General features: G+C 46.4%; 1 protein-coding gene across 5 annotated transcripts in view; it reads left to right on the top strand.

Annotated features, from left to right (window-relative positions):
* The window catches only part of pex5 (peroxisomal biogenesis factor 5), a 51631-nt gene extending 30762 nt beyond the window's left edge, over positions 1 to 20869 (top strand). For 4 of the 5 annotated variants that reach the window (XM_058993511.1, XM_058993512.1, XM_058993513.1 and 1 more), the window contains 10 exons: positions 9514 to 9604; positions 10190 to 10294; positions 14502 to 14591; positions 14789 to 14908; positions 15012 to 15155; positions 15999 to 16069; positions 16384 to 16587; positions 16767 to 16932; positions 17532 to 17689; positions 19442 to 20869. In XM_058993511.1, coding sequence (XP_058849494.1) covers positions 9514 to 9604; positions 10190 to 10294; positions 14502 to 14591; positions 14789 to 14908; positions 15012 to 15155; positions 15999 to 16069; positions 16384 to 16587; positions 16767 to 16932; positions 17532 to 17689; positions 19442 to 19682 — 1390 coding nt within the window. In that variant the 3' untranslated portion in view covers positions 19683 to 20869. The remainder of the gene's footprint in view (positions 1 to 9513; positions 9605 to 10189; positions 10295 to 14501; positions 14592 to 14788; positions 14909 to 15011; positions 15156 to 15998; positions 16070 to 16383; positions 16588 to 16766; positions 16933 to 17531; positions 17690 to 19441) is intronic. The other variant, XM_058993514.1, reaches the window with a different exon arrangement.
* Positions 20870 to 22273: the final 1404 nt, after the last annotated feature.

Below are 22273 nucleotides of genomic sequence, written 5' to 3'. Positions count from 1 at the left end.
AAACTGCTGTAAATTACTTGAGTTACTGTCATTTACAAGAATAACACAAAAAAAATCACTCTTCCTTTCACCGAATGATTTAAACTTCAGCAGTTTTGTATTTCACTATGACCAAAAGCTGAAAAAAAGGCAGAGCAATTTGAATGATTTTTTTTTTTTGAGTTTATAAGAAATTGTGAAGTTGTACAATATGTGTTCTAGCACACATAGCTGCTGTCTTCTCAGCAAAGATTATAAAAAAAAACACTGCAGGGAGAGTGTGCAATACATGAACTGAGGCAGTGTGCGATACATGTGAACTGAGGGGAGTGTGTGATACATGAACTGAGGCAGTGTGTGATACATGTGAACTGAGGGGAGTGTGTGATACATGAACTGAGGCAGTGTGTGATACATGAACTGAGGCAGTGTGTGATACATGTGAACTGAGGCAGTGTGTGATACATGTGAACTGAGGGGAGTGTGTGATACATGTGAACTGAGGCAGTGTGTGATACATGAGAACTGAGGGGAGTGTGTGATACATGTGAACTGAGGCAGTGTGATACATGTGAACTGAGGGGAGTGTGTGATACATGTGAACTGAGGGGAGTGTGTGATACATGTGAACTGAGGCTGTGTGATGCATGTGAACTGAGGGGAGTGTGTGATGCATGTGAACTGAGGGGAGTGTGTGATGCATGTGAACTGAGGCTGTGTGATGCATGTGAACTGAGGGGAGTGTGTGATGCATGTGAACTGAGGCTGTGTGATGCATGTGAACTGAGGGGAGTGTGTGATGCATGTGAACTGAGGGGAGTGTGTGATACATGTGAACTGAGGGGAGTGTGTGATGCATGTGAACTGAGGGGAGTGTGTGATGCATGTGAACTGAGGGGAGTGTGTGATACATGTGAACTGAGGGGAGTGTGTGATACATGTGAACTGAGGGGAGTGTGTGATACATGTGAACTGAGGGGAGTGTGTGATACATGTGAACTGAGGGGAGTGTGTGATGCATGTGAACTGAGGGGAGTGTGTGATGCATGTGAACTGAGGGGAGTGTGTGATGCATGTGAACTGAGGGGAGTGTGTGATGCATGTGAACTGAGGAGTGTGTGATGCATGTGAACTGAGGGGAGTGTGTGATACATGTGAACTGAGGGGAGTGTGTGATACATGTGAACTGAGATGGTTAGTACATTTCCTAACAAAAACTACATCATGAAGACGAAGGGACATTCAAAGCAAATCCGGAATAAGGTTCTTCAAAAGCACCAATCGGGTAGGTTATAAGAACATTTCCAAGGCTTTGAATATCCCCCGGAGCACAGTAAAGTCCATTATTAAGAAATGGAGAGAATATGGCACAACTGTGAATCTGTCTAGAACAGGCCGTCCTCAAAAACTGAGTATCCGGGCGAGAAGGGCACTAGTCAGGGAGGCCACCGAGAGGCCTATGGCAACTCTAAAGGAGTTACAGTCTTCCACTGCTGAGCTAGGAGACACTGTGCATACGGCAAAAATAGCCGCGGTGCTTCACAAAACTGGCCTTTATGGGAGAGTGGCAAAAAGAAAGCCATTGTTGAAAAAAACTTGCATCAAATCTCAGCTAGAGTTTGCCAGAAGGAATGTGGGAGACTCCGAGACCAAGTGGAAGAAGATTCTATGGTGTGATGAGACCAAAATAGAGCTTTTTGGCCTCAACGCTAAGCGCTATGTTTGGCGCAAGCCTAACACCGCACATCATCCTGAGAACACCATCCCTACTGTGAAGCATGGTGGTGGCAGCATCATGCTATGGAGATGCTTCTCTGCATCAGGGCCTGGAAAGCTCGTGAAGATAGAGGGCAAAATGGATGCAGCAAAGTACAGAGAAATCCTGGAGGAAAACCTGCTGAAGTCTGCAAGAGACCTGGGACTTGGGAGAAGATTCATCTTTCAGCAGGACAATGACCCAAACATACAGCCAAAGCCACACAGGAGTGGCTTAAAAACAAAAAGGTCAATGTCCTGGAGTGGCCCAGTCAAAGCCCGGACCTCAATCCAATTGAGAATATGTACAAAGAGTTGAAAATTGCTGTTCACCAAAGGTCCCCATCCAACTTGACGGAGATTGAGCAATTTTGCAAAGAAGAATGGGCAAAAATTGCAGTGTCCAGATGTGCAAAGCTGGTAGAGACTTATCCAAATAGACTCATGGCTGTAATTGCTGCCAAAGGTGCCTCTACCAAATATTGACTCAAGAGGGTGAATACTTAAGCAATCAATTATTTTCTGTTTTGTATTTGTAATTAATTTAGAACAATTTGTAGATTTTATTTTTCACTTTGACATTATGGACTTTTTTGTGTTGATCAGTGGCAAAAACTCCTAATTAAATCAATTTTGATTCCATGTTGTAACACAATAAAATGTGGAAAAGTCCAAGGGGGGGTGAATACTTATGCAAGGCACTGTACATGTGAACTGAGGGAGTGTGTGATACATGTGAAATGAGGCAGTGTGTGATACATGTGAACTGAGGGAGTGTGTGATACATGTGAACTGAGGGAGTTTGTGATACATGAGAACTGAGGCAGTGTGTGATACATGAGAACTGAGGCGGGTGTGTGATACATGAGAACTGAGGCAGTGTGTGATACATGAGAACTGAGGCAGTGTGTGATACATGAGAACTGAGGCAGTGTGTGATACATGAGAACTGAGGCGAGTGTGATACATGAGAACTGAGGTGAGTGTGTGATACATGTGAACTGAGGCAGTGTGTGATACATGTGAACTGAGGCGAGTGTGTGATACATGAGAACTGAGGCGAGTGTGTGATACATGTGAACTGAGGGAGTGTGTTATACATGTGAACTGAGGGGAGTGTGTGATACATGTGAACTGAGGGGAGTGTGTGATACATGTGAACTGAGGGGAGTGTGTGATACATGTGAACTGAGGGCAGTGTGTGATACATGTGAACTGAGGGCAGTGTGTGATACATGTGAACTGAGGGGAGTGTGTGATACATGTGAACTGAGGGGAGTGTGTGATACATGTGAACTGAGGGGAGTGTGTGATACATGTGAACTGAGGCAGTGTGTGATGCATGAGAACTGAGGCAGTGTGTGATACATGAGAACTGAGGCAGTGTGTGATACATGTGAACTGAGGCAGTGTGTGATACATGTGAACTGAGGCGAGTGTGTGATACATGAGAACTGAGGCGAGTGTGTGATACATGAGAACTGAGGCAGTGTGTGATACATGAGAACTGAGGCAGTGTGTGATACATGTGAACTGAGGGGAGTGTGTGATGCATGTGAACTGAGGCAGTGTGTTATACATGTGAACTGAGGGAGTGTGTGATACATGTGAACTGAGGCAGTGTGTGATACATGAGAACTGAGGTGAGTGTGATACATGTGAACTGAGGGGAGTGTGTGATACATGTGAACTGAGGGGAGTGTGTGATACATGTGAACTGAGGGAGTGTGTGATACATGTGAACTGAGGTGAGTGTGTGATACATGTGAACTGAGGGGAGTGTGTGATGCATGTGAACTGAGGCAGTGTGTTATACATGTGAACTGAGGTGAGTGTGTGATACATGTGAACTGAGGGGAGTGTGTGATGCATGTGAACTGAGGCAGTGTGTGATACATGAGAACTGAGGCGAGTGTGTGATACATGAGAACTGAGGCAGTGTGTGATACATGAGAACTGAGGTGAGTGTGTGATACATGTGAACTGAGGCAGTGTGTGATGCATGTGAACTGAGGCAGTGTGTGATACATGTGAACTGAGGCAGTGTGTGATACATGTGAACTGAGGCTGTGTGTGATACATGTGAACTGAGGGGAGTGTGTGATACATGAGAACCGAGGGAGTGTGATACAACATTGACAATGGATAATTGCAAAGCATACGACATGGTTTATTTAGATTTCCAGAAAGCTTTTGACAAAGTCCTGCATAAAAGATTAATTCTCAAACTGAACGCAGTAGGGATTCAAGGAAATGCATGCACATGGATTAGGGAGTGGTTAACATGTAGAAAACAGAAAGTACAGATTAGAGGAGGAACCTCAGAATGGAGCAAAGTAACCAGTGGAGAACCACAGGGATCAGTATTAGGTCATCTGCTATTCCTAATCTACATTACTGATTTAGATTCTGGTATAGTAAGCAAACTTGTCAAATTTGCAGACGACACAAAAATAGGAGGAGTGGCAAACACTGTTGCAGCAGCAAAGGTCATTCAAAATGATCTAGACAGCATTCAGAACTGGGCAGACACATGGCAAATTAAATTTAATAGAGAAAAGTGTAAGGTACTGCACGCGGGCAATAAAAATGTGGATTATAAATATCATATGGGAGATACTGAAATTGAAGAAGGGAACTATGAAAAAGACCTAGGAGTTTATGTTGACTCAGAAATGTCTTCATCTAGACAATGTGGGGAAGCTATAAAAAAGGCCAACAAGATGCTCGGATATATTGTGAGAAGTGTTGAATTTAAATCAAGGGAAAGTAATGTTAAAACTTTACAATACACTAGTAAGACCTCACCTAGAATATTGTGTTCAGTTCTGGTCACCTTGTTACAAAAAGGATATTGCTGCTCTAGAAAGAGTGCAAAGAAGAGCAACTAGAATTATCCCGGGTTTAAAAGGCATGTCGTAAGCAGACAGGCTAAGAGAATTGAATCTATTCAGTCTTGAACAAAGAAGACTACGCTGTGATCTGATTCAAGCACTCAAAATCCTAAAAGGTATAGACAATGTCGACCCAGGGGACTTTTTTGACCTGAAAAAAGAAACAAGGACTAGGGGTCACAAATGGAGATTAGATAAAGGGGCATTCGGAACAGAAAATAGGAGGCACTTTTTTACATATTGAATTGTGATGGTCTGGAACCAACTCCCCAGTAATGTTGTTGAAGCTGACACTTCAAGAAGCTGCTTGATGAGATTCTGGGATCAATAATCTACTAACAACCAAACGAGCAAGATGGGCCGAATGACCTCCTCTCCTTTGTAAACTTTCTTATGTTCTTCTTATGTTCTTATGATATACATGAGAACTGAGGCAGTGTGTGATACATGAGAACTGAGGCATTTTGTTATACATGAGAACTGAGGCGGTGTGTGAGGCTGGGGGAGACAGCGGATTACTGAGGCCTGTTTTGTTCACAGGAACACTTATCTGTTGTAAAACGTAATTCTGATCATTTGCAGTGTAGAGTAACAGGGATGGTGTCAATATCACACGTGCTTAATCGTGGTAAACCACAAACCTGATATACCGACTAATGTCAGTGTGTGTCTGTGTGAGAGGGTGTGTGTGTGTGTCAGTGTGTGTTTGTGTGTGTCAGTGTTTAGAACATTTTCTTGTTTACAAACAAGAGGAGGCCATTCAGCCCATCTTGCTCGTTTGGTTGTTAGTAGCTTATTGATCTCAGAATCTCATCAAGCAGCTTCTTGAAGGATCCCAGGGTGTCAGCTTCAACAACATTACTGGGGAGTTGGTTCCAGACCCTCACAATTCTGTGTGTAAAAAAAGTGCCTCCTATTTTCCGTTGTGAATGCCCCTTTATCTAATCTCCATTTGTGACCCCTGGTCCTTGTTTCTTTTTTCAGGTCAAAAAAGTTCCCTGGGTCGACATTGTCTATACCTTTTAGGATTTTGAATGTTTGAATCAGATCACCGCGTAGTCTTCTATGTTCAAGACTGAATAGATTCAATTCTTTTAGCCTGTCTGTATACGACATGCCTTTTAAACCCGGGATAATTCTGTTTGCTCTTCTTTGCACTCTTTCTAGAGCAGCAATATCCTTTTTGTAACGAGGTGACCAGAACTGAACACAATATTCCAGATGAGGTCTTACTAATGCATTGTATAGTTTTAACATTACTTCCCGTGATTTAAATTCAACACTTTTCACAATATATCCGAGCATCTTGTTGGCCTTTTTTTTTTATAGCTTCCCCACATTATCTAGATGAAGACATTTCTGAGTCAACATAAACTCCTAGGTCTTTTTCATAGATTCCTTCTTCAATTTCAGTATCTCCCATACGGTATTTGTAATGCACATTTTTATTGCCTACTTGCAGTACCTTACACTTTTCTATATAAAATATCATTTGCCATGTGTCTGCCCAGTTCTGAATGCTGTCTAGATCATTTTGAAAGGCCTTTGCTGCTGCAACAGTGTTTGCCACTCCTCCTATTTTTGTATACTGATCCCTGTGGTACTCCACTGGTTACCTCGCACCATTTTGAGGTTTCTCCTCTAATCAGTACTTTATGTTTTCTACATGTTAACCACTCCCTAATCCATGTGCATGCATTTCCTTGAATCCCAACTGCGTTCAGTTTGAGAATTAATCTTTTATGCAGGACTTTGTCAAAAGCTTTCTGGAAATCTAAATAAACCATGTCGTTTTCAATTATCCACGTTGCATCCTCAAAAAAATCAAGCAGGTTAGTTAGACACGATCTCCCTTTCCTAAAACCATGCTGACATTTTAGATCTTATTATTGTTTCCATAAGTTTACATATAATAGAAGTCAGGCTTTTTGGTCTGTAGTTACCTGGTTCTGTTTTGTCTCCATTTTTGTGGATCGGTATTACGTTTGCAATTCTCCAGTCTGTCGGTGTGTCAGGAGACTGTTGCATGATCTTGGTTAGCGGATTGTAAATAACTTCTTTCATTTCTTTGAGTACTATTGGGAGGATCTCATCCGGCCCAGGGGATTTGTTTATTTTAAGAGCTCCTAGTCCCTTTAACACTTCTGCCTCTGTTATGCTAAAGTTATTTAAATCAGGATAGGAACAGGTCGACATGTGGGGCATGTTGTCCGTGTCCTCCTTTGTAAAAACCTGTGAAAAGTAATCATTTAATATATTTGCTATTTTTTTTCTTTGTCTATGATTTTGCCATGTGTCTCTTAGACATTTAACCTCCTCTTTGAATGTTCTCTTGCTGTTATAATATTGGAAAAACATTTTACAATTGGTTTTAGCCCCCTTAGCAATGTTCATTTCTATCTCTCTCTTGGCCTTTCTAACTTCTGTTTGACTTTCTGTGTAAACGTTCTGTAAAGTGACGTTTTTCTCTAGATATATATTTTTTAATTGATCTATTAAAGCATTTGGGCCATTTTGTTTTAGATTTGGATTTGTCTACTTTTGGGATGTAATTGTTTTGCGCCTCTAGTACTACATTTTTAAAAAACAGCCATCCTTTTTCTGTGGATGTTTTCTCTATTTTACTCCAATCTACTTCTGTTAGTCTCTGTTTCATACCTTCATAGTTTGCTTTTCCAAAATTGTAAACCTTAGCTTTAATCTTTACTTTTGGGGTTTTAAAAACCACTTCAAATGAGAAGTGTATCAGTGTGTGGTGTATCAGTGTGTGTGTATCAGTGTGTGTGTATCAGTGTGGTGTATCAGTGTGTGGTGTGTCAGTGCGGTGTATCAGTGTGTGTGTGAGTGTGTGTATCAGTGCGGTGTATCAGTGTGTGTGTCTGTGCGGTGTATCAGTGTGTCTGTGTGTGTGTGTGTATCAGTGGGTCAGTGTGTATCAGTGCGGTGTATCAGTGTGTCAGTGTGTGTGTGTGTATCAGTGGGTCAGTGTGTATCAGTGCGGTGTATCAGTGTGTCAGTGTGTGTGTGTGTATCAGTGGGTCAGTGTGTATCAGTGCGGTGTATCAGTGTGGTGTATCAGTGTGTCAGTGTGTGTGTGTGTGTATCAGTTGGTCAGTGTGTATCAGTGCGGTGTATCAGTGTGTGTGTGTGTGTATCAGTGGGTCAGTGTGTATCAGTGCGGTGTGTCAGTGTGTGTGTGTGTGTCAGTGTGTATCAGTGCGGTGTATCAGTGTGTCAGTGTGTGTGTGTGTGTCAGTGGGTCAGTGTGTATCAGTGCGGTGTATCAGTGTGTCAGTGTGTGTGTGTGTATCAGTGGGTCAGTGTGTATCAGTGCGGTGTATCAGTGTGTCAGCGTGTGTCAGTGTATGTGTGTATCAATGTGGTGTGTCAGTGTGTGTCTGTGTATCAGTGTGGTGTGTCAGTGTGTGTCAGTGTGTATCAGTGTGGTGTGTGTGTGTGTATCAGTGTGGTGTATCAATGTGGTGTATCGGTGTGTGTGTGTATCAGTGCAGTGTGTCAGTGTGTGTGTGTGTGTGTATCAGTGTGGTTTATCTGTGTGAGTGTGTATCAGTGCAGTGTATCAGTGTGTGTGTGTGTGTGTATCGGTGTGGTTTATCTGTGTGAGTGTGTATCAGTGCGGTGTATCAGTGTGTGTATCAGTGCGGTGTGTCAGTGCGGTGTATCAGTGTGTGTGTGTGTATCAGTGTGGCTTATCTGTGTGTGTGTGTATCAGTGTGGTGTATCTGTGTGTGTGTCAGTGTGGTGTGTCAGTGTGTGTGCCAGGTCAGTGTGTGTGTGTATCACTGTGGTCTATCAGTGTGGTGTATGTGTATCAGTGTGGTGTATCAGTGTGTGTGTTTATCAGTCTGGTGTATCAGTGTGTGTGTATCAGTGTGTGTCTGTGTGGTGTATCAGTGTGGTGTGTCAGTGTGGTGTGTCGTGTATCAGTGTGGTGTATCAGTGTTTGTGTGTGTGTGTATCAGTGTGTGTTTGTGTGTGTGTATCAGTGTGCTGTATCAGTGTGTGTCTGTGTGTGTGTATCAGTGCGGTGTATCAGTGTGTGTGTATCAGTGCGGTGTATCAGTGTGTGTGTGTGTATCAGTGTGTGTGTGTGTGTGTGTGTGTATCAGTGTGTGTGTGTGTGTGTGTATCAGTGTGGTGTATCAGTGTGTGTGTGTGTATCAGTGTGGTGTATCAGTGTGTGTGTGTGTGTGTGTATCAGTGTGTGTGTATCAGTGTGTGTGTGTGTGTATCAGTGTGTGTGTGTATCAGTGTGGTTTATCTGTGTGTGTGTGTGTGTATCAGTGTGATATCAGTGCGGTGTATCAGTGTGTGTGTGTATCAGTGTGGTTTATCAGTATGTGTGTGTGTATCAGTGTGGTTTATCAGTATGTGTGTGTGTGTATCAGTGTGGTTTATCAGTGTGTGTGTGTATCAGTGTGCTTTATCAGTGTGTGTGTGTGTGTCTATCAGTGTGTGTGTGTGTGTGTATCAGTGTGCTTTATCAGTGTGTGTGTGTATCAGTGTGTGTGTGTCAGTGCGGTGTATCAGTGTGTGTGTGTGTATAAGTGCGGTGTATCAGTGTGTGTGTGTGTGTGTGTATCAGTGTGGTGTATCAGTGCGAGTGTGTGTATCAGTGTGGTTTATCAGTGTGTGTGTGTATCAGTGTGGTTTATCAGTGTGTGTGTGTGTGTGTGTGTATCAGTGTGCTTTATCAGTGTGTGTGTGTGTGTGTGTATCAGTGTGGTGTATCAGTGTGCTTTATCAGTGTGTGTGTGTGTGTGTGTGTGTGTGTGTGTGTGTGTGTATCAGTGTGGTGTGTCAGTGTGTCTTCTATACACTTGTTGGGTTTCTTTTCATTTTCTCTCTCTTTCCTTACACTCAGGACGGAGGAGTACCGACCCCCAGATGACCTCAGAGACACAGCTAATCAGCTGCTGGCAAAGGTGGACGACCCCAAACTGCAGAACACAGAGGTGAGAGGTCAAATGTCACGGAGAGGGAACTGCTAAATATTAAAAAGCATAGATTCACACAAAACCAGTTCTGCTTTCACACTCAGAATCAGCTTCCTCTGTCTCCATTGTGATGTCACGGTTCTGTGAACAGGGAGGCATGCTGGGAGCTGTAGTTGTCCTTGTTTCTCTGTAGTCCTGTGTAAACCCTGTGCCAAGGGAAACTCTAAGGTGGAATTAAGGGGAGATTTTGCTTGAGGTAGAGCATGCAGCTGGTCCTGCTGCATAATACAGGGTGGATAATAAGACTCCTGTTGCACAGCAGTTTCACCAATTCCAGGTTTTATTACGAGCTTGAATAGCCCCAGTGTATAGGTAAGAAGCTCAGGTGTGCCTTGTTGAGCTCTTAATAAAAGCAGGAGTGGATTGAAGCTGCTCTGCAGTGGGACTCTCATTCCTGTAAGAAGCTCAGGCAGGTCTTGTTAAACTCTTAATAAAAGCAGGAGTGGATGGAGCTGCTCTGCAGTGGGAGTCTCATTCCCAGTCCTTACCCTGCTGCGATGGCCCTAGTATGTAACCCAGTGCTTCCTGGTTTTGTCTTGGTAGTTCCTGAAGTTCATTAGGGAGATCGGAGAGGGTCTTGTGACTGTAGACCACAATGAAGTCAGGCAGTCCGAACATGCAGATCACTGGGCAGCTAAATTCGACAAGGTAGGACCCCTCCGCTAGAGAGTCCCGGGGCGCACTCATGGCACAGCAGGACTGGTGCAGGCACAGGGTTCGAGAGGGACAGCGCTTTTAAAGATTCCTTAATTACAGATTGCAGGTCATGAAAGTGAGAAGATTTAGTCTGTTTTTAACCTGAGAGAGTGATTTTAAACAGTCCTTAAAGCAGTCCTGATTGTTCTGTGAATTAGCACCCCGGACAGTAGAGAGAGAAGCAGCTTTACTAGGCAGAGTTCACACCACTCAATAGCATCTGCAATTCCCCTCGGCTGGCTAGGTAATGGTTAGGCCGTGCTCACAGGAAATTGTTCAAACACTATATTGAGTGTTTCTAAGTGTTGGGGGGCTGATCATATTGAGAGTGCAAGAGACAGCACACTGACAATACAGAGAGAGCAAGAGACAGCACACTGACAATACAGAGAGAGCAAGAGACAGCACACTGACAATACAGAGAGAGCAAGAGACAGCACACTGACAATACAGAGAGAGCAAGAGACAGCACACTGACAATACAGAGAGCAAGAGACAGCACACTGACAATACAGAGAGAGCAAGATACAGCACACTGACAATACAGAGAGAGCAAGAGACAGCACACTGACAATACAGAGAGAGCAAGAGACAGCACACTGACAATACAGAGAGAGCAAGAGACAGCACACTGACAATACAGAGAGAGCAAGAGACAGCACACTGACAATACAGAGAGAGCAAGAGACAGCACACTGACAATACAGAGAGAGCAAGAGACAGCATGAGGAGCCACTGAACAATTCAAAACACATTACAAGTCATTACATCTAAATCAAAACAGACATAGAAGCTGATACTGTAAAGCCATAAATAAAACATCAAAATATGTGGCGAATCACACCCAAAAACCTGTTTTGCTCCAGAAATGTTGGCGACCTGTTGCAATATACAAAGTATGTATTGTTAGTGGAATTTGATAATCGTGCCAGAAAATGAAAAATTTTTCATACGTGAAGAACGCATAATAAAAGGCTCGCAATGGGGACGGGAGTTATGCTCTGCTGTAGGACCGTCGCTACCTCCCTGCTTTCAGAGTCAGAAAATAGAGGAGCCCTGTGAATCACCTCTCTCCTGTTTAATATCCTATAGTGTGTGTCTCTCTCCTGTTTAATATCCTATAGTGTCTGTCTCTCTCCTGTTTAATATCCTATAGTGTCTGTCTCTCTCCTGTTTAATATCCTATAGTGTGTCTGTCTCTCTCCTGTTTAATATCCTATAGTGTGTGTCTCTCTCCGGTTTAATATCCTATAGTGTGTGTCTCTCTCCTGTTTAATATCCTATAGTGTGTGTCTCTCTCCTGTTTAATACCCTATAGTGTGTGTCTCTCTCCGGTTTAATATCCTATAGTGTCTGTCTCTCTCCTGTTTTAATATGCTAGTGTGTGTCTCTCTCCGGTTTAATATCCTATAGTGTGTGTCTCTCTCCGGTTTAATACCCTATAGTGTGTGTCTCTCTCCTGTTTAATATCCTATAGTGTGTGTCTCTCTCCTGTTTAATATCCTATAGTGTCTGTCTCTCTCCTGTTTAATATCCTATAGTGTCTGTCTCTCTCCTGTTTAATATCCTATAGTGTGTGTCTCTCTCCGGTTTAATACCCTATAGTGTGTGTCTCTCTCCGGTTTAATATCCTATAGTGTCTGTCTCTCTCCTGTTTTAATATGCTAGTGTGTGTCTCTCTCCTGTTTTAATATCCTATAGTGTGTGTCTCTCTCCTGTTTAATATCCTATAGTGTGTGTCTCTCTCCTGTTTAATATCCTATAGTGTGTGTCTCTCTCCTGTTTAATATCCTATAGTGTGTGTCTCTCGCCTGTTTAATACCCTATAGTGTGTGTCTCTCTCCGGTTTAATATCCTATAGTGTCTGTCTCTCTCCTGTTTTAATATGCTAGTGTGTGTCTCTCTCCTGTTTAATATCCTATAGTGTGTGTCTCTCTCCTGTTTAATATCATATAGTGTGTGTCTCTCTCCTGTTTAATATCCTATAGTGTGTGTCTCTCTCCTGTTTAATATCCTATAGTGTGTGTCTCTCGCCTGTTTAATACCCTATAGTGTGTGTCTCGCCTGTTTTAATATCCTATAGTGTGTGTCTCTCCTGTTTTAATATGCTAGTGTGTGTCTCTCTCCTGTTTAATATCCTATAATGTGTGTCTCTCCTGTTTTAATATGCTAGTGTGTGTCTCTCTCCTGTTTTAATATCCTATAGTGTGTGTCTCTCTCCTGTTTAATATCCTATAGTGTGTGTCTCTCTCCTGTTTAATATCCTATAGTGTGTGTCTCTCTCCTGTTTAATATCCTATAGTGTGTGTCTCTCGCCTGTTTAATACCCTATAGTGTGTGTCTCTCTCCGGTTTAATATCCTATAGTGTCTGTCTCTCTCCTGTTTTAATATGCTAGTGTGTGTCTCTCTCCTGTTTAATATCCTATAGTGTGTGTCTCTCTCCTGTTTAATATCATATAGTGTGTGTCTCTCTCCTGTTTAATATCCTATAGTGTGTGTCTCTCTCCTGTTTAATATCCTATAGTGTGTGTCTCTCGCCTGTTTAATACCCTATAGTGTGTGTCTCGCCTGTTTTAATATCCTATAGTGTGTGTCTCTCCTGTTTTAATATGCTAGTGTGTGTCTCTCTCCTGTTTAATATCCTATAATGTGTGTCTCTCCTGTTTTAATATGCTAGTGTGTGTCTGTCTCCTGTTTAATACCCTATAGTGTGTGTCTCTCCTGTTTAGTGTGTGTGTGTGTGTGTGTGTGTCTCTCTCCTGTTTAATATCCTATAGTGTGTGTCTCTCTCCTGTTTAATATCCTATAGTGTGTGTGTCTCTCTCCTGTTTAATATCCTATAGTGTGTGTGTTTTGAATATCTTGCCTGTGTGTGTGTGTTGGTCAGTGTTTTTAGAGTAAAGATGTGGTCAGTAGTGTAGTGTTTTGGAAGGAATCCAGTCTGGCTTGTTAGGAATTGGGATATTCTGATTTCTGATGCTGCACAACAGTTTGCTGAGGTTACTCCTGTGGCAGGTTGGCTTCGTGGTTTGACTTCACAGACCCGGAAGTAGATAGACACAGACAGCACTTGGGTACGAATGCTCTGACACGCAGATTTTAATAATAAATAAACAAAAGGTTTTAACAAAACAAAACACTCCAAATAAACGGCACGATGGCCAAAACAGACAAAGACCAAATCAAACACAGACGCAACAAGTATCCTGCTGAACTCTTTCAGCACGAATAGCAATTGTTTTCTTTAGTTTTGATTCTCAGCTCCGACTCTCTCCCGTTCTTTCTCCCTGAACACACTCCACCTCGCTCAGTGACAGCTGCAGGTCTCCAAATTAGCAATAAATGAATCAATCTGGAGACGGTCACATTCTGCACCAGCCAATCCCGCATCACCTTTCAGGAACTTGGACCCCGTGCACCCCTCCCGTGCACTCTGTATGCTTGGGCTTCGCCTTCGTGACTGCTGGAGCTTGCACCAACTTCTTCCTGGGACAGCCGCTCCTCCCCTTCTTTTGGGCCGGTGGCTGGGCTTCAGGTTTTTCACAGAGGGACCAGTCCTCTGCCGACTCCACCTCACCCTGATCGCGAGCTTCCCAGAAGAGGGAGGGGCTTTTCATATGGGCACCCATCCCTGACATGCCCATACTCTGCACACCTCACGCCACAGAGCCCCCTCTCTCTTCAGCCGCCACCACCTCTCCAGGCAACCCCGTCACACTCCCCCACAGACTCCTCTGTAGCCGAGTGCATGGAGAGTGTTACACAGAGGGGTGTTCAGGGCTTGTTGGTATTGCTCTGCTGTACTGTGGAGGTTTGCAGAGGGCTTGTTGGTATTGTTCTGCTATACTGTGGAGGTTTGCAGGGGGCTTGTTGGTATTGTTCTGCTATACTGTGGAGGTTTGCAGGGGGCTTGTTGGTATTGTTCTGCTATACTGAGGAGGTTTGCAGAGGGCTTGTTGTGGTTGTTGTGATTTATGGGGTTTCTTTAGGTAGAGGACAGTTTGACAGTGGTCTGATAGGTAGGACTGAGGTTTTACTGTCAGTGCATTTATATCATTGATGTCCAGGTCTGTTACGTTAAAGCAATGATATTGCTGCCCAGGGGGAGCTAACTGAATCTGCCCAGACTTCCTATCTCTCTCTCACTCTCTGTTCCAGTCGTCGGTGGAGTCCTGGGTTGATGAGTTCACCAAGGCCCCAGCCCTCGTCTCAGATACAGACTTTGAGAAGGCCCGTGCTGCAGTGGAGGTGAGCGAGGACTACAGAACCCAGAATGCACCGGGACTGGCACACTCACTCTGAAGGGCAGTGTGCTGAAGGGGAGTCTGGGATGTGTAGTTTCTTGTAGTTTTTCTCTCTTTCTAATTGTAGTTTAAAGAGGGGGGTGTGGGGGTGTAGTTTCTCAGGGATTGTAATTGCAGCTTAACCCTGTCCTCTGTTTCCAGTCGGACGTGGATTTCTGGGATAAGCTGCAGGTGGAGTGGGAGGAGATGGCAAAGAGAGACGCAGAGTCACATCCCTGGCTCTCTGAGTTCGATGAGATTGTGACATCGTCGTACGACAAGGTACACAGTCACAGATGAAACACACACACACACACACACACTCTGAGAAGCAGGATGTCGTGTTTAATCTCGCAGGGGGGCACTGTGTTTGTGTGTTTCTCAGGGGTACCAGTTCGAGAGTGAGAACCCGCTGCTTGAGCACCCCGAGCCCTTCGAGGAGGGCCTGCGCCGGCTCCACAGGGGGGACATCCCCAACGCAGTGCTGCTGTTCGAGAGCGCCGTCCAGAGGGACCCCCAGCACATGGAGGTGAGGGGGGACCCCAAAACACAGAGAAAGGGAAGGGGGGACGCAAAACAGAGAGGGGGAGGGGGGACCCAAAACAGAGAGAGAGGGGAGGGGACCCCAAAACAGAGAGAGAGGGGAGGGGGGACCCCAAAACACAGAGAGGGGGAGGTGGGACCCCAAAACACAGAGAGGGGGAGGGGGGACCACAAAACACAGAGAAAGGGAAGGGGGGACCCAAAACAGAGAGAGAGAGTGGAGGGGGGACCCAAAACAGAGAGAGAGGGGAGGGGGGACCCAAAACAGAGAGAGAGGGGAGGGGGGACCCAAAACAGAGAGAGAGGGGAGGGGGGACCCAAAACAGAGAGAGAGGGGAGGGGGGACCCAAAACACAGAGAGAGGGGAGGGGGGACTCAAAACAGAGAGAGGGGAGACCCAAAACACAGAAAGAGGGGAGCCGGGACCCAAAACGTAGAGAGAGAGCACGATGCAGGAGAGGGACCCCAAAACACAGAGAGGGAGAGGGACCCCAAAACACAACAAAACAAGGTGAGGGGGACCCCAAACCACAGCGAGAGAGAGGGGGGAGAAGGACCCCAAAACACAGCAAGACAAGGCGAGAGGGACCCCAAAACACAGTGAGACAAGCCAAGGGGGGACCCCAAAACACAGCAAGAGGGATGAGGAGGAGCTGAAGACACTTGTTAAGGACATTCTTCAGCACAAGTTACTCAGAGTATCAGAATCAGTGTCTGCCTGTCTGTCTGTGTCTCACTAAGCTGGTGTTCTGCACTAACATTGATGTGAACTTGTTATAGATATAACAACCTACCCTCCCCCTCTCCTCCACTCCCCCTCCCCCTCTAGGCGTGGCAATATCTCGGAACCTCTCAGGCTGAGAATGAGCAGGAGTTGGCTGCTATCAGTGCCCTCCGCAGGTGAGAATCAGGAAACGCACCCTGACAAGATCACACCAAACGCATCCCATAATAATCCTCACACAAGCAGGCATCTTGAGATTTCATTTAATTTTTTACTTTTATTTAGATGTAATGTCTTGTACACTAATGTGCTTCAGAGTGTTCAGTGGCTCCTCTAGTCATGTTGAGAGTGTTTTCAGACCCGACACAGCACAGAGTGTTGAGAGTGAAGCACACTCTCAACTTGATTAGAGGCAGCCAGTAAACACATTTGAAATAAAATGTAATCTTCCATTATAAATATGCATTTCTGAAACCACATACACCCCCAGGTGCCTGCAGCTCCAGCCTGATAACCTGGTGTGCCTCATGGCTCTGGCTGTGAGCTTCACAAACGAGTCTCTGCACAAGCAGGCCTGCGAGACTCTGCGGGACTGGCTGAGACACAACCCTCGCTACAGCGGCCTGGTGAAGGAACGCGAGAGCGGGAGCGCGGGCGAGGCGCACAGGAGAGCATTCGGGTCCCTGCTGCCAGAGTGAGTGCCAACCAATCAATCAATCAATCAATCAATCAATCAATCAATCAATCAGTCCATCAATCCAGTGATAGATCCTTTTATTAGGGTTATTGAGGGGAAACAGAAGAAACGCTGGTCTGCTTCTAGTAGTCTATGTAACATGCAGATCCTTGCTGTTCATTCTCTCTGTGTCTCAGCTCTCTCTTCTCGGAGGTCCAGTCTCTCTTCCTCTCCGCGGTCAGTTTGGACCCATCTCATATTGATCCGGATGTGCAGTGTGGGTTGGGGGTTCTGTTCAATCTGAGCAGCGAGTTTGACAAGGCCATCGACTGCTTCAACACTGCGCTGAGTGCCAGACCAGAGGTGAGAGAGTGAGAGTGTCTCTGCTTCAACACTGTGCTAAGCGCCAGGCCAGAGGTGAGAGAGTGTCTCTGCTTCAACACTGTGCTGAGCGCCAGGCCAGAGGTGAGAGTGAGAGAGGCTCTGCTTCAACACTGCGCTGAGCACCAGGCCAGAGGTGAGAGAGTGAGAGTCTCTGCTTCAGCGCTGAGCGCCAGGCCAGAGGTGAGAGAGTGAGAGTCTCTGCTTCAACACTGCGCTGAGCGCCAGGCCAGAGGTGAGAGAGTGAGAGTCTCTGCTTCAACACTGCGCTGAGCGCCAGACCAGAGGTGAGAGAGTGAGAGTCTCTGCTTCAACACTGCGCTGAGCGTGAGGCCAGAGGTGAGAGAGTGAGAGTGTCTCTGCTTCAACACTGCGCTGAGCGTCAGGCCAGAGGTGAGAGAGTGAGAGTCTCTGCTTCAACACTGTGCTAAGCGCCAGGCCAGAGGTGAGAGAGTGTCTCTGCTTCAACACTGTGCTGAGCGCCAGGCCAGAGGTGAGAGTGAGAGAGGCTCTCATCCCTCTCTCTTCTCCTCTCTTCCCATCTCTCCTCTCCTTTCATCCCCTCTCTCCTCTCCTCTCAGGACTATCTCCTCTGGAATAAGCTGGGTGCCACTCTTGCTAACGGCAGTCGCTCGGAGGAGGCGGTGGAAGCTTACAGGCGAGCGCTAGAACTGCAGCCGGGCTTCATCCGCTCCCGATACAACCTGGGCATCAGCTGTGTGAACTTGGGGGCGCACAGGTAACCAATAACAATACAGCACAATCCAACCAGGGCGCACAGGTAACCAATAACAATACAGCACAATCCAACCAGGGCGCACAGGTAACCAATAACAATACAGCACAATCCAACCAGGGCGCGCAGGTAACCAATAACAATACAGCACAATCCAACCAGGGCGCACAGGTAACCAATAACAATAACAATACAGCACAATCCAACCAGGGCGCACAGGTAACCAATAACAATAACAATACAGCACAATCCAACCAGGGCGCACAGGTAACCAATAACAATAACAATACAGCACAATCCAACCAGGGCGCACAGGTAACCAATAACAATACAGCACAATCCAACCAGGGCGCACAGGTAACCAATAACAATACAGCACAATCCAACCAGGGCACGCAGGTAACCAATAACAATACAGCACAATCCAACCAGGGCGCACAGGTAACCAATAACAATACAGCACAATCCAACCAGGGCGCACAGGTAACCAATAACAATACAGCACAATCCAACCAGGGCGCGCAGGTAACCAATAACAATAACAATACAGCACAATCCAACCAGGGCGCACAGGTAACCAATAACAGTACAGCACAATCCAACCAGGGCGCACAGGTAACCAATAACAATACAGCACAATCCAACCAGGGCACGCAGGTAACCAATAACAATACAGCACAATCCAACCAGGGCGCGCAGGTAACCAATAACAATACAGCACAATCCAACCAGGGCGCGCAGGTAACCAATAACAATAACAATACAGCACAATCCAACCAGGGCGCACAGGTAACCCATAACAATACAGCACAATCCAACCAGGGCGCACAGGTAACCAATAACAATAACAATACAGCACAATCCAACCAGGGCGCACAGGTAACCAATAACAATACAGCACAATCCAACCAGGGCGCACAGGTAACCAATAACAATAACAATAAAGCACAATCCAACCAGGGCGCACAGGTAACCAATAACAATAACAATACAGCACAATCCAACCAGGGCGCACAGGTAACCAATAACAATAACAATACAGCACAATCCAACCAGGGCGTGCAGGTAACCAATAACAATACAGCACAATCCAACCAGGGCGCACAGGTAACCAATAACAATACAGCACAATCCAACCAGGGCACGCAGGTAACCAATAACAATACAGCACAATCCAACCAGGGCGCACAGGTAACCAATAACAATAACAATACAGCACAATCCAACCAGGGCGCGCAGGTAACCAATAACAATACAGCACAATCCAACCAGGGCACGCAGGTAACCAATAACAATACAGCACAATCCAACCAGGGCACGCAGGTAACCAATAACAATACAGCACAATCCAACCAGGGCGCACAGGTAACCAATAACAATACAGCACAATCCAACCAGGGCGCACAGGTAACCAATAACAATACAGCACAATCCAACCAGGGCGCGCAGGTAACCAATAACAATAACAATACAGCACAATCCAACCAGGGCGCGCAGGTAACCAATAACAATAACAATACAGCACAATCCAACCAGGGCGCGCAGGTAACCAATAACAATACAGCACAATCCAACCAGGGCGCACAGGTAACCAATAACAATACAGCACAATCCAACCAGGGCGCACAGGTAACCAATAACAGTACAGCACAATCCAACCAGGGCGCACAGACTTGTAGTTGCTGTGAGAACTACAGGGATTTGTAGTTCTCACAGCAGCTCTCTCTCCTCTCTCTCTCCCTCTCCTTCTCTCAGGGAAGCGGTCGAGCACTTCCTGGAAGCACTGCGCCTCCAGCGTTCTGCCAGTGGGGAGGGGCTTGCCAGGGAGGGGGGCGAGACCTCTACACTGGGGGGAGGGGCCACCTCAGACAACATCTGGAGCACGCTCAGAATGGCCCTGTCCATGATGGGGGAGAGCAGCCTGTACAGCGCCGCGGATCAGCGAGACCTGGACACTCTGCTGAGAGTGTTCGGCCTGGAGAGGGAGGGGCAGTGAGGGGGCGGGGGGGGAGTCAGGAAGCGGGGACTGGCCTGCGAGTGTGAAGCCCACGGGCACACCCACTGTTTAGGGGAGCAGAGAGACTGGGACTGATGTAACTACTCCACACCTCGGCCATGGACAATTATGCCACTATTATACATGTAATAATGCAACTGTACCCAGTGTTGGACATCTTGGCTCCAGCTTCACTATATTTTATACAGACTGATTTCATACTGGAGCCTAACTGCTTCCCTCCCTCCCAGCCCCTCCACAGCTCTAACCACTAGAGCCACACTGCTTCCCTCCCTCCCAGTCCCTCCTCAGCTCTAACCACTAGAGCCACACTGCTTCCCTCCCTCCCAGTCCCTCCTCAGCTCTAACCACTAGAGCCACACTGCCTCCCTCCCTCCCAGTCCCTCCTCAGCTCTAACCACTAGAGCCACACTGCCTCCCTCCCTCCCAGTCCCTCCTCAGCTCTAACCACTAGAGCCACACTGCTTCCCTCCCTCCCTCCCAGTCCCTCCTCAGCTCTAACCACTAGAGCCACACTGCCTCCTTCCCTCCCAGTCCCTCCTCAGCTCTAACCACTAGAGCCACACTGCTTCCCTCCCTCCCAGTCCCTCCTCAGCTCTAACCACTAGAGCCACACTGCTTTCCTCCCTCCCAGTCCCTCCTCAGCTCTAACCACTAGAGCCACACTGCCTCCCTCCCTCCCAGTCCCTCCTCAGCTCTAACCACTAGAGCCACACTGCCTCCCTCCCTCCCAGTCCCTCCTCAGCTCTAACCACTAGAGCCACACTGCTTCCCTCCCTCCCAGTCCCTCCTCAGCTCTAACCACTAGCCACACTGCTTCCCTCCCTCCCTCCCAGTCCCTCCTCAGCTCTAACCACTAGAGCCACACTGCCTCCCTCCCTCCCAGTCCCTCCTCAGCTCTAACCACTAGAGCCACACTGCCTCCCTCCCTCCCAGTCCCTCCTCAGCTCTAACCACCAGAACCACGCAGCTTCTCTCCCTGCCAGTTCTAACCATGAGCCAGACTCCCTCCCTTCTCAGCTCTAAACAGTTATATAACGCATTGTAATTATTAAATATTCATCATTTGTAATATAAAAATGTTATTGATGAAATGTAAAAATAATGGTACTTAAGCAGTAATTGTTAATTTGTAAATGTAACAAAATGAAACACATGTAAAAAGATGCCTGCTGTGTGCGTTTCTGTTCATCACGGTGAACGAGTGAAAGGACTTGCCGACGGTCTGGTTTGTTTACATTCTCCCAGAGGAAAGGTGATCTTTCTTTCAAGGGGACACTGGAAGAATGTTGTGAAGCAACAACAACTTAATAGAGGTATTTCATATTGTCAAGGGGTTTGTGACAGACTGGTTGCCGTGCACAGGTGTGGTGATGTCATGGACCAGGAACATAAAACCAAAACAACGAATGGCGGGGCAAAACGGAAGCACAGCGGCAGTCAGCGCTTTATTAAATAATAACAAAACAAAAGAGTTCAAGAAACACAAAACACTAAACAAAAGGGCACGTTGGCCAAACAAATAAGTATCGTGCTGGTGTATAAACCAGCACGCTTAGCAAGTGTTATATTTTCAGTTCTTTACCTCCTGTCTCTACTCTCGTTCTCCACTCTCAAACACCCTCACCCTGAGCGCAGACAGCTGCAGGCTTTTATATTCTGGCCGAGGGGTTAACTAGCTGCACGAATTTAGTAAGGATGCGTGACTGACAGCTAGTTAAATAATGAGTAGCTGATCAGTCACGCATCCTCACGAGGTTTTTTAATCAAAAGAAAAAATAACAAATAATACTGGCTTTTGCCGTCATACAAATATATAAATCATAATATAAATAAATAATAAACAAAGGGGCGGGACACTTTTTAAGCAATATAAAACATTCTAGATTGAGAAAAGGCCATTCGGCTCACCCATGCTCACTCACTTCATGCCAGTGTGGTCCGTTAGGAGAAGAAAAAGAAAAAAGAAACAGATAGTGCACGGTACTGCACCGTGCACCATACCGTGCCTCTGTGCACCGTACCGCACCGTGCACCATACCGTGCTTCTGTGCACCGTACCGCACCATATCGTACCTCTGTGCACAGTACCGCACCGTGCACCATACCATGCCTCTGTGCACCGTACCGCACTGTGTACCGTGCCTCTGTGCGCGGTACCGCACCGTGTACCATACCGTGCCTCTGTGCGCGGTACCGCACCGTGCACCATACCGTGCCTCTGTGCACCGTACCGCACCGTGCACCATACCGTGCCTCTGTGCACCGTACCGCACCGTGCACCATACCGTGCCTCTGTGCACCGTACCGCACCGTGCACCATACCGTGCCTCTGTGCACCGTACCGTACCGTGCCTCTGTGCACCGTACCGCACCGTGCACCATACCGTGCCTCTGTGCACCGTACTGCACCATGCACCATACTGTGCCTCTGCACCGTACCACATCGTGCACCATACCGTGCCTTTGTGCACTGTACCGCACCGTGCACCATACCGTGCCTCTGTACCGTACCGCACCGTGCACCATACCGTGCCTCTGCACCGTACCATACCGTGCCTCTGTGCACC

Source organism: Acipenser ruthenus, chromosome 20, assembly GCF_902713425.1.
Source record: "Acipenser ruthenus chromosome 20, fAciRut3.2 maternal haplotype, whole genome shotgun sequence".
Classification (NCBI taxonomy): Eukaryota; Metazoa; Chordata; class Actinopteri; order Acipenseriformes; family Acipenseridae; genus Acipenser; species Acipenser ruthenus.
This window is presented reverse-complemented; position numbering and strand designations above follow the sequence as displayed.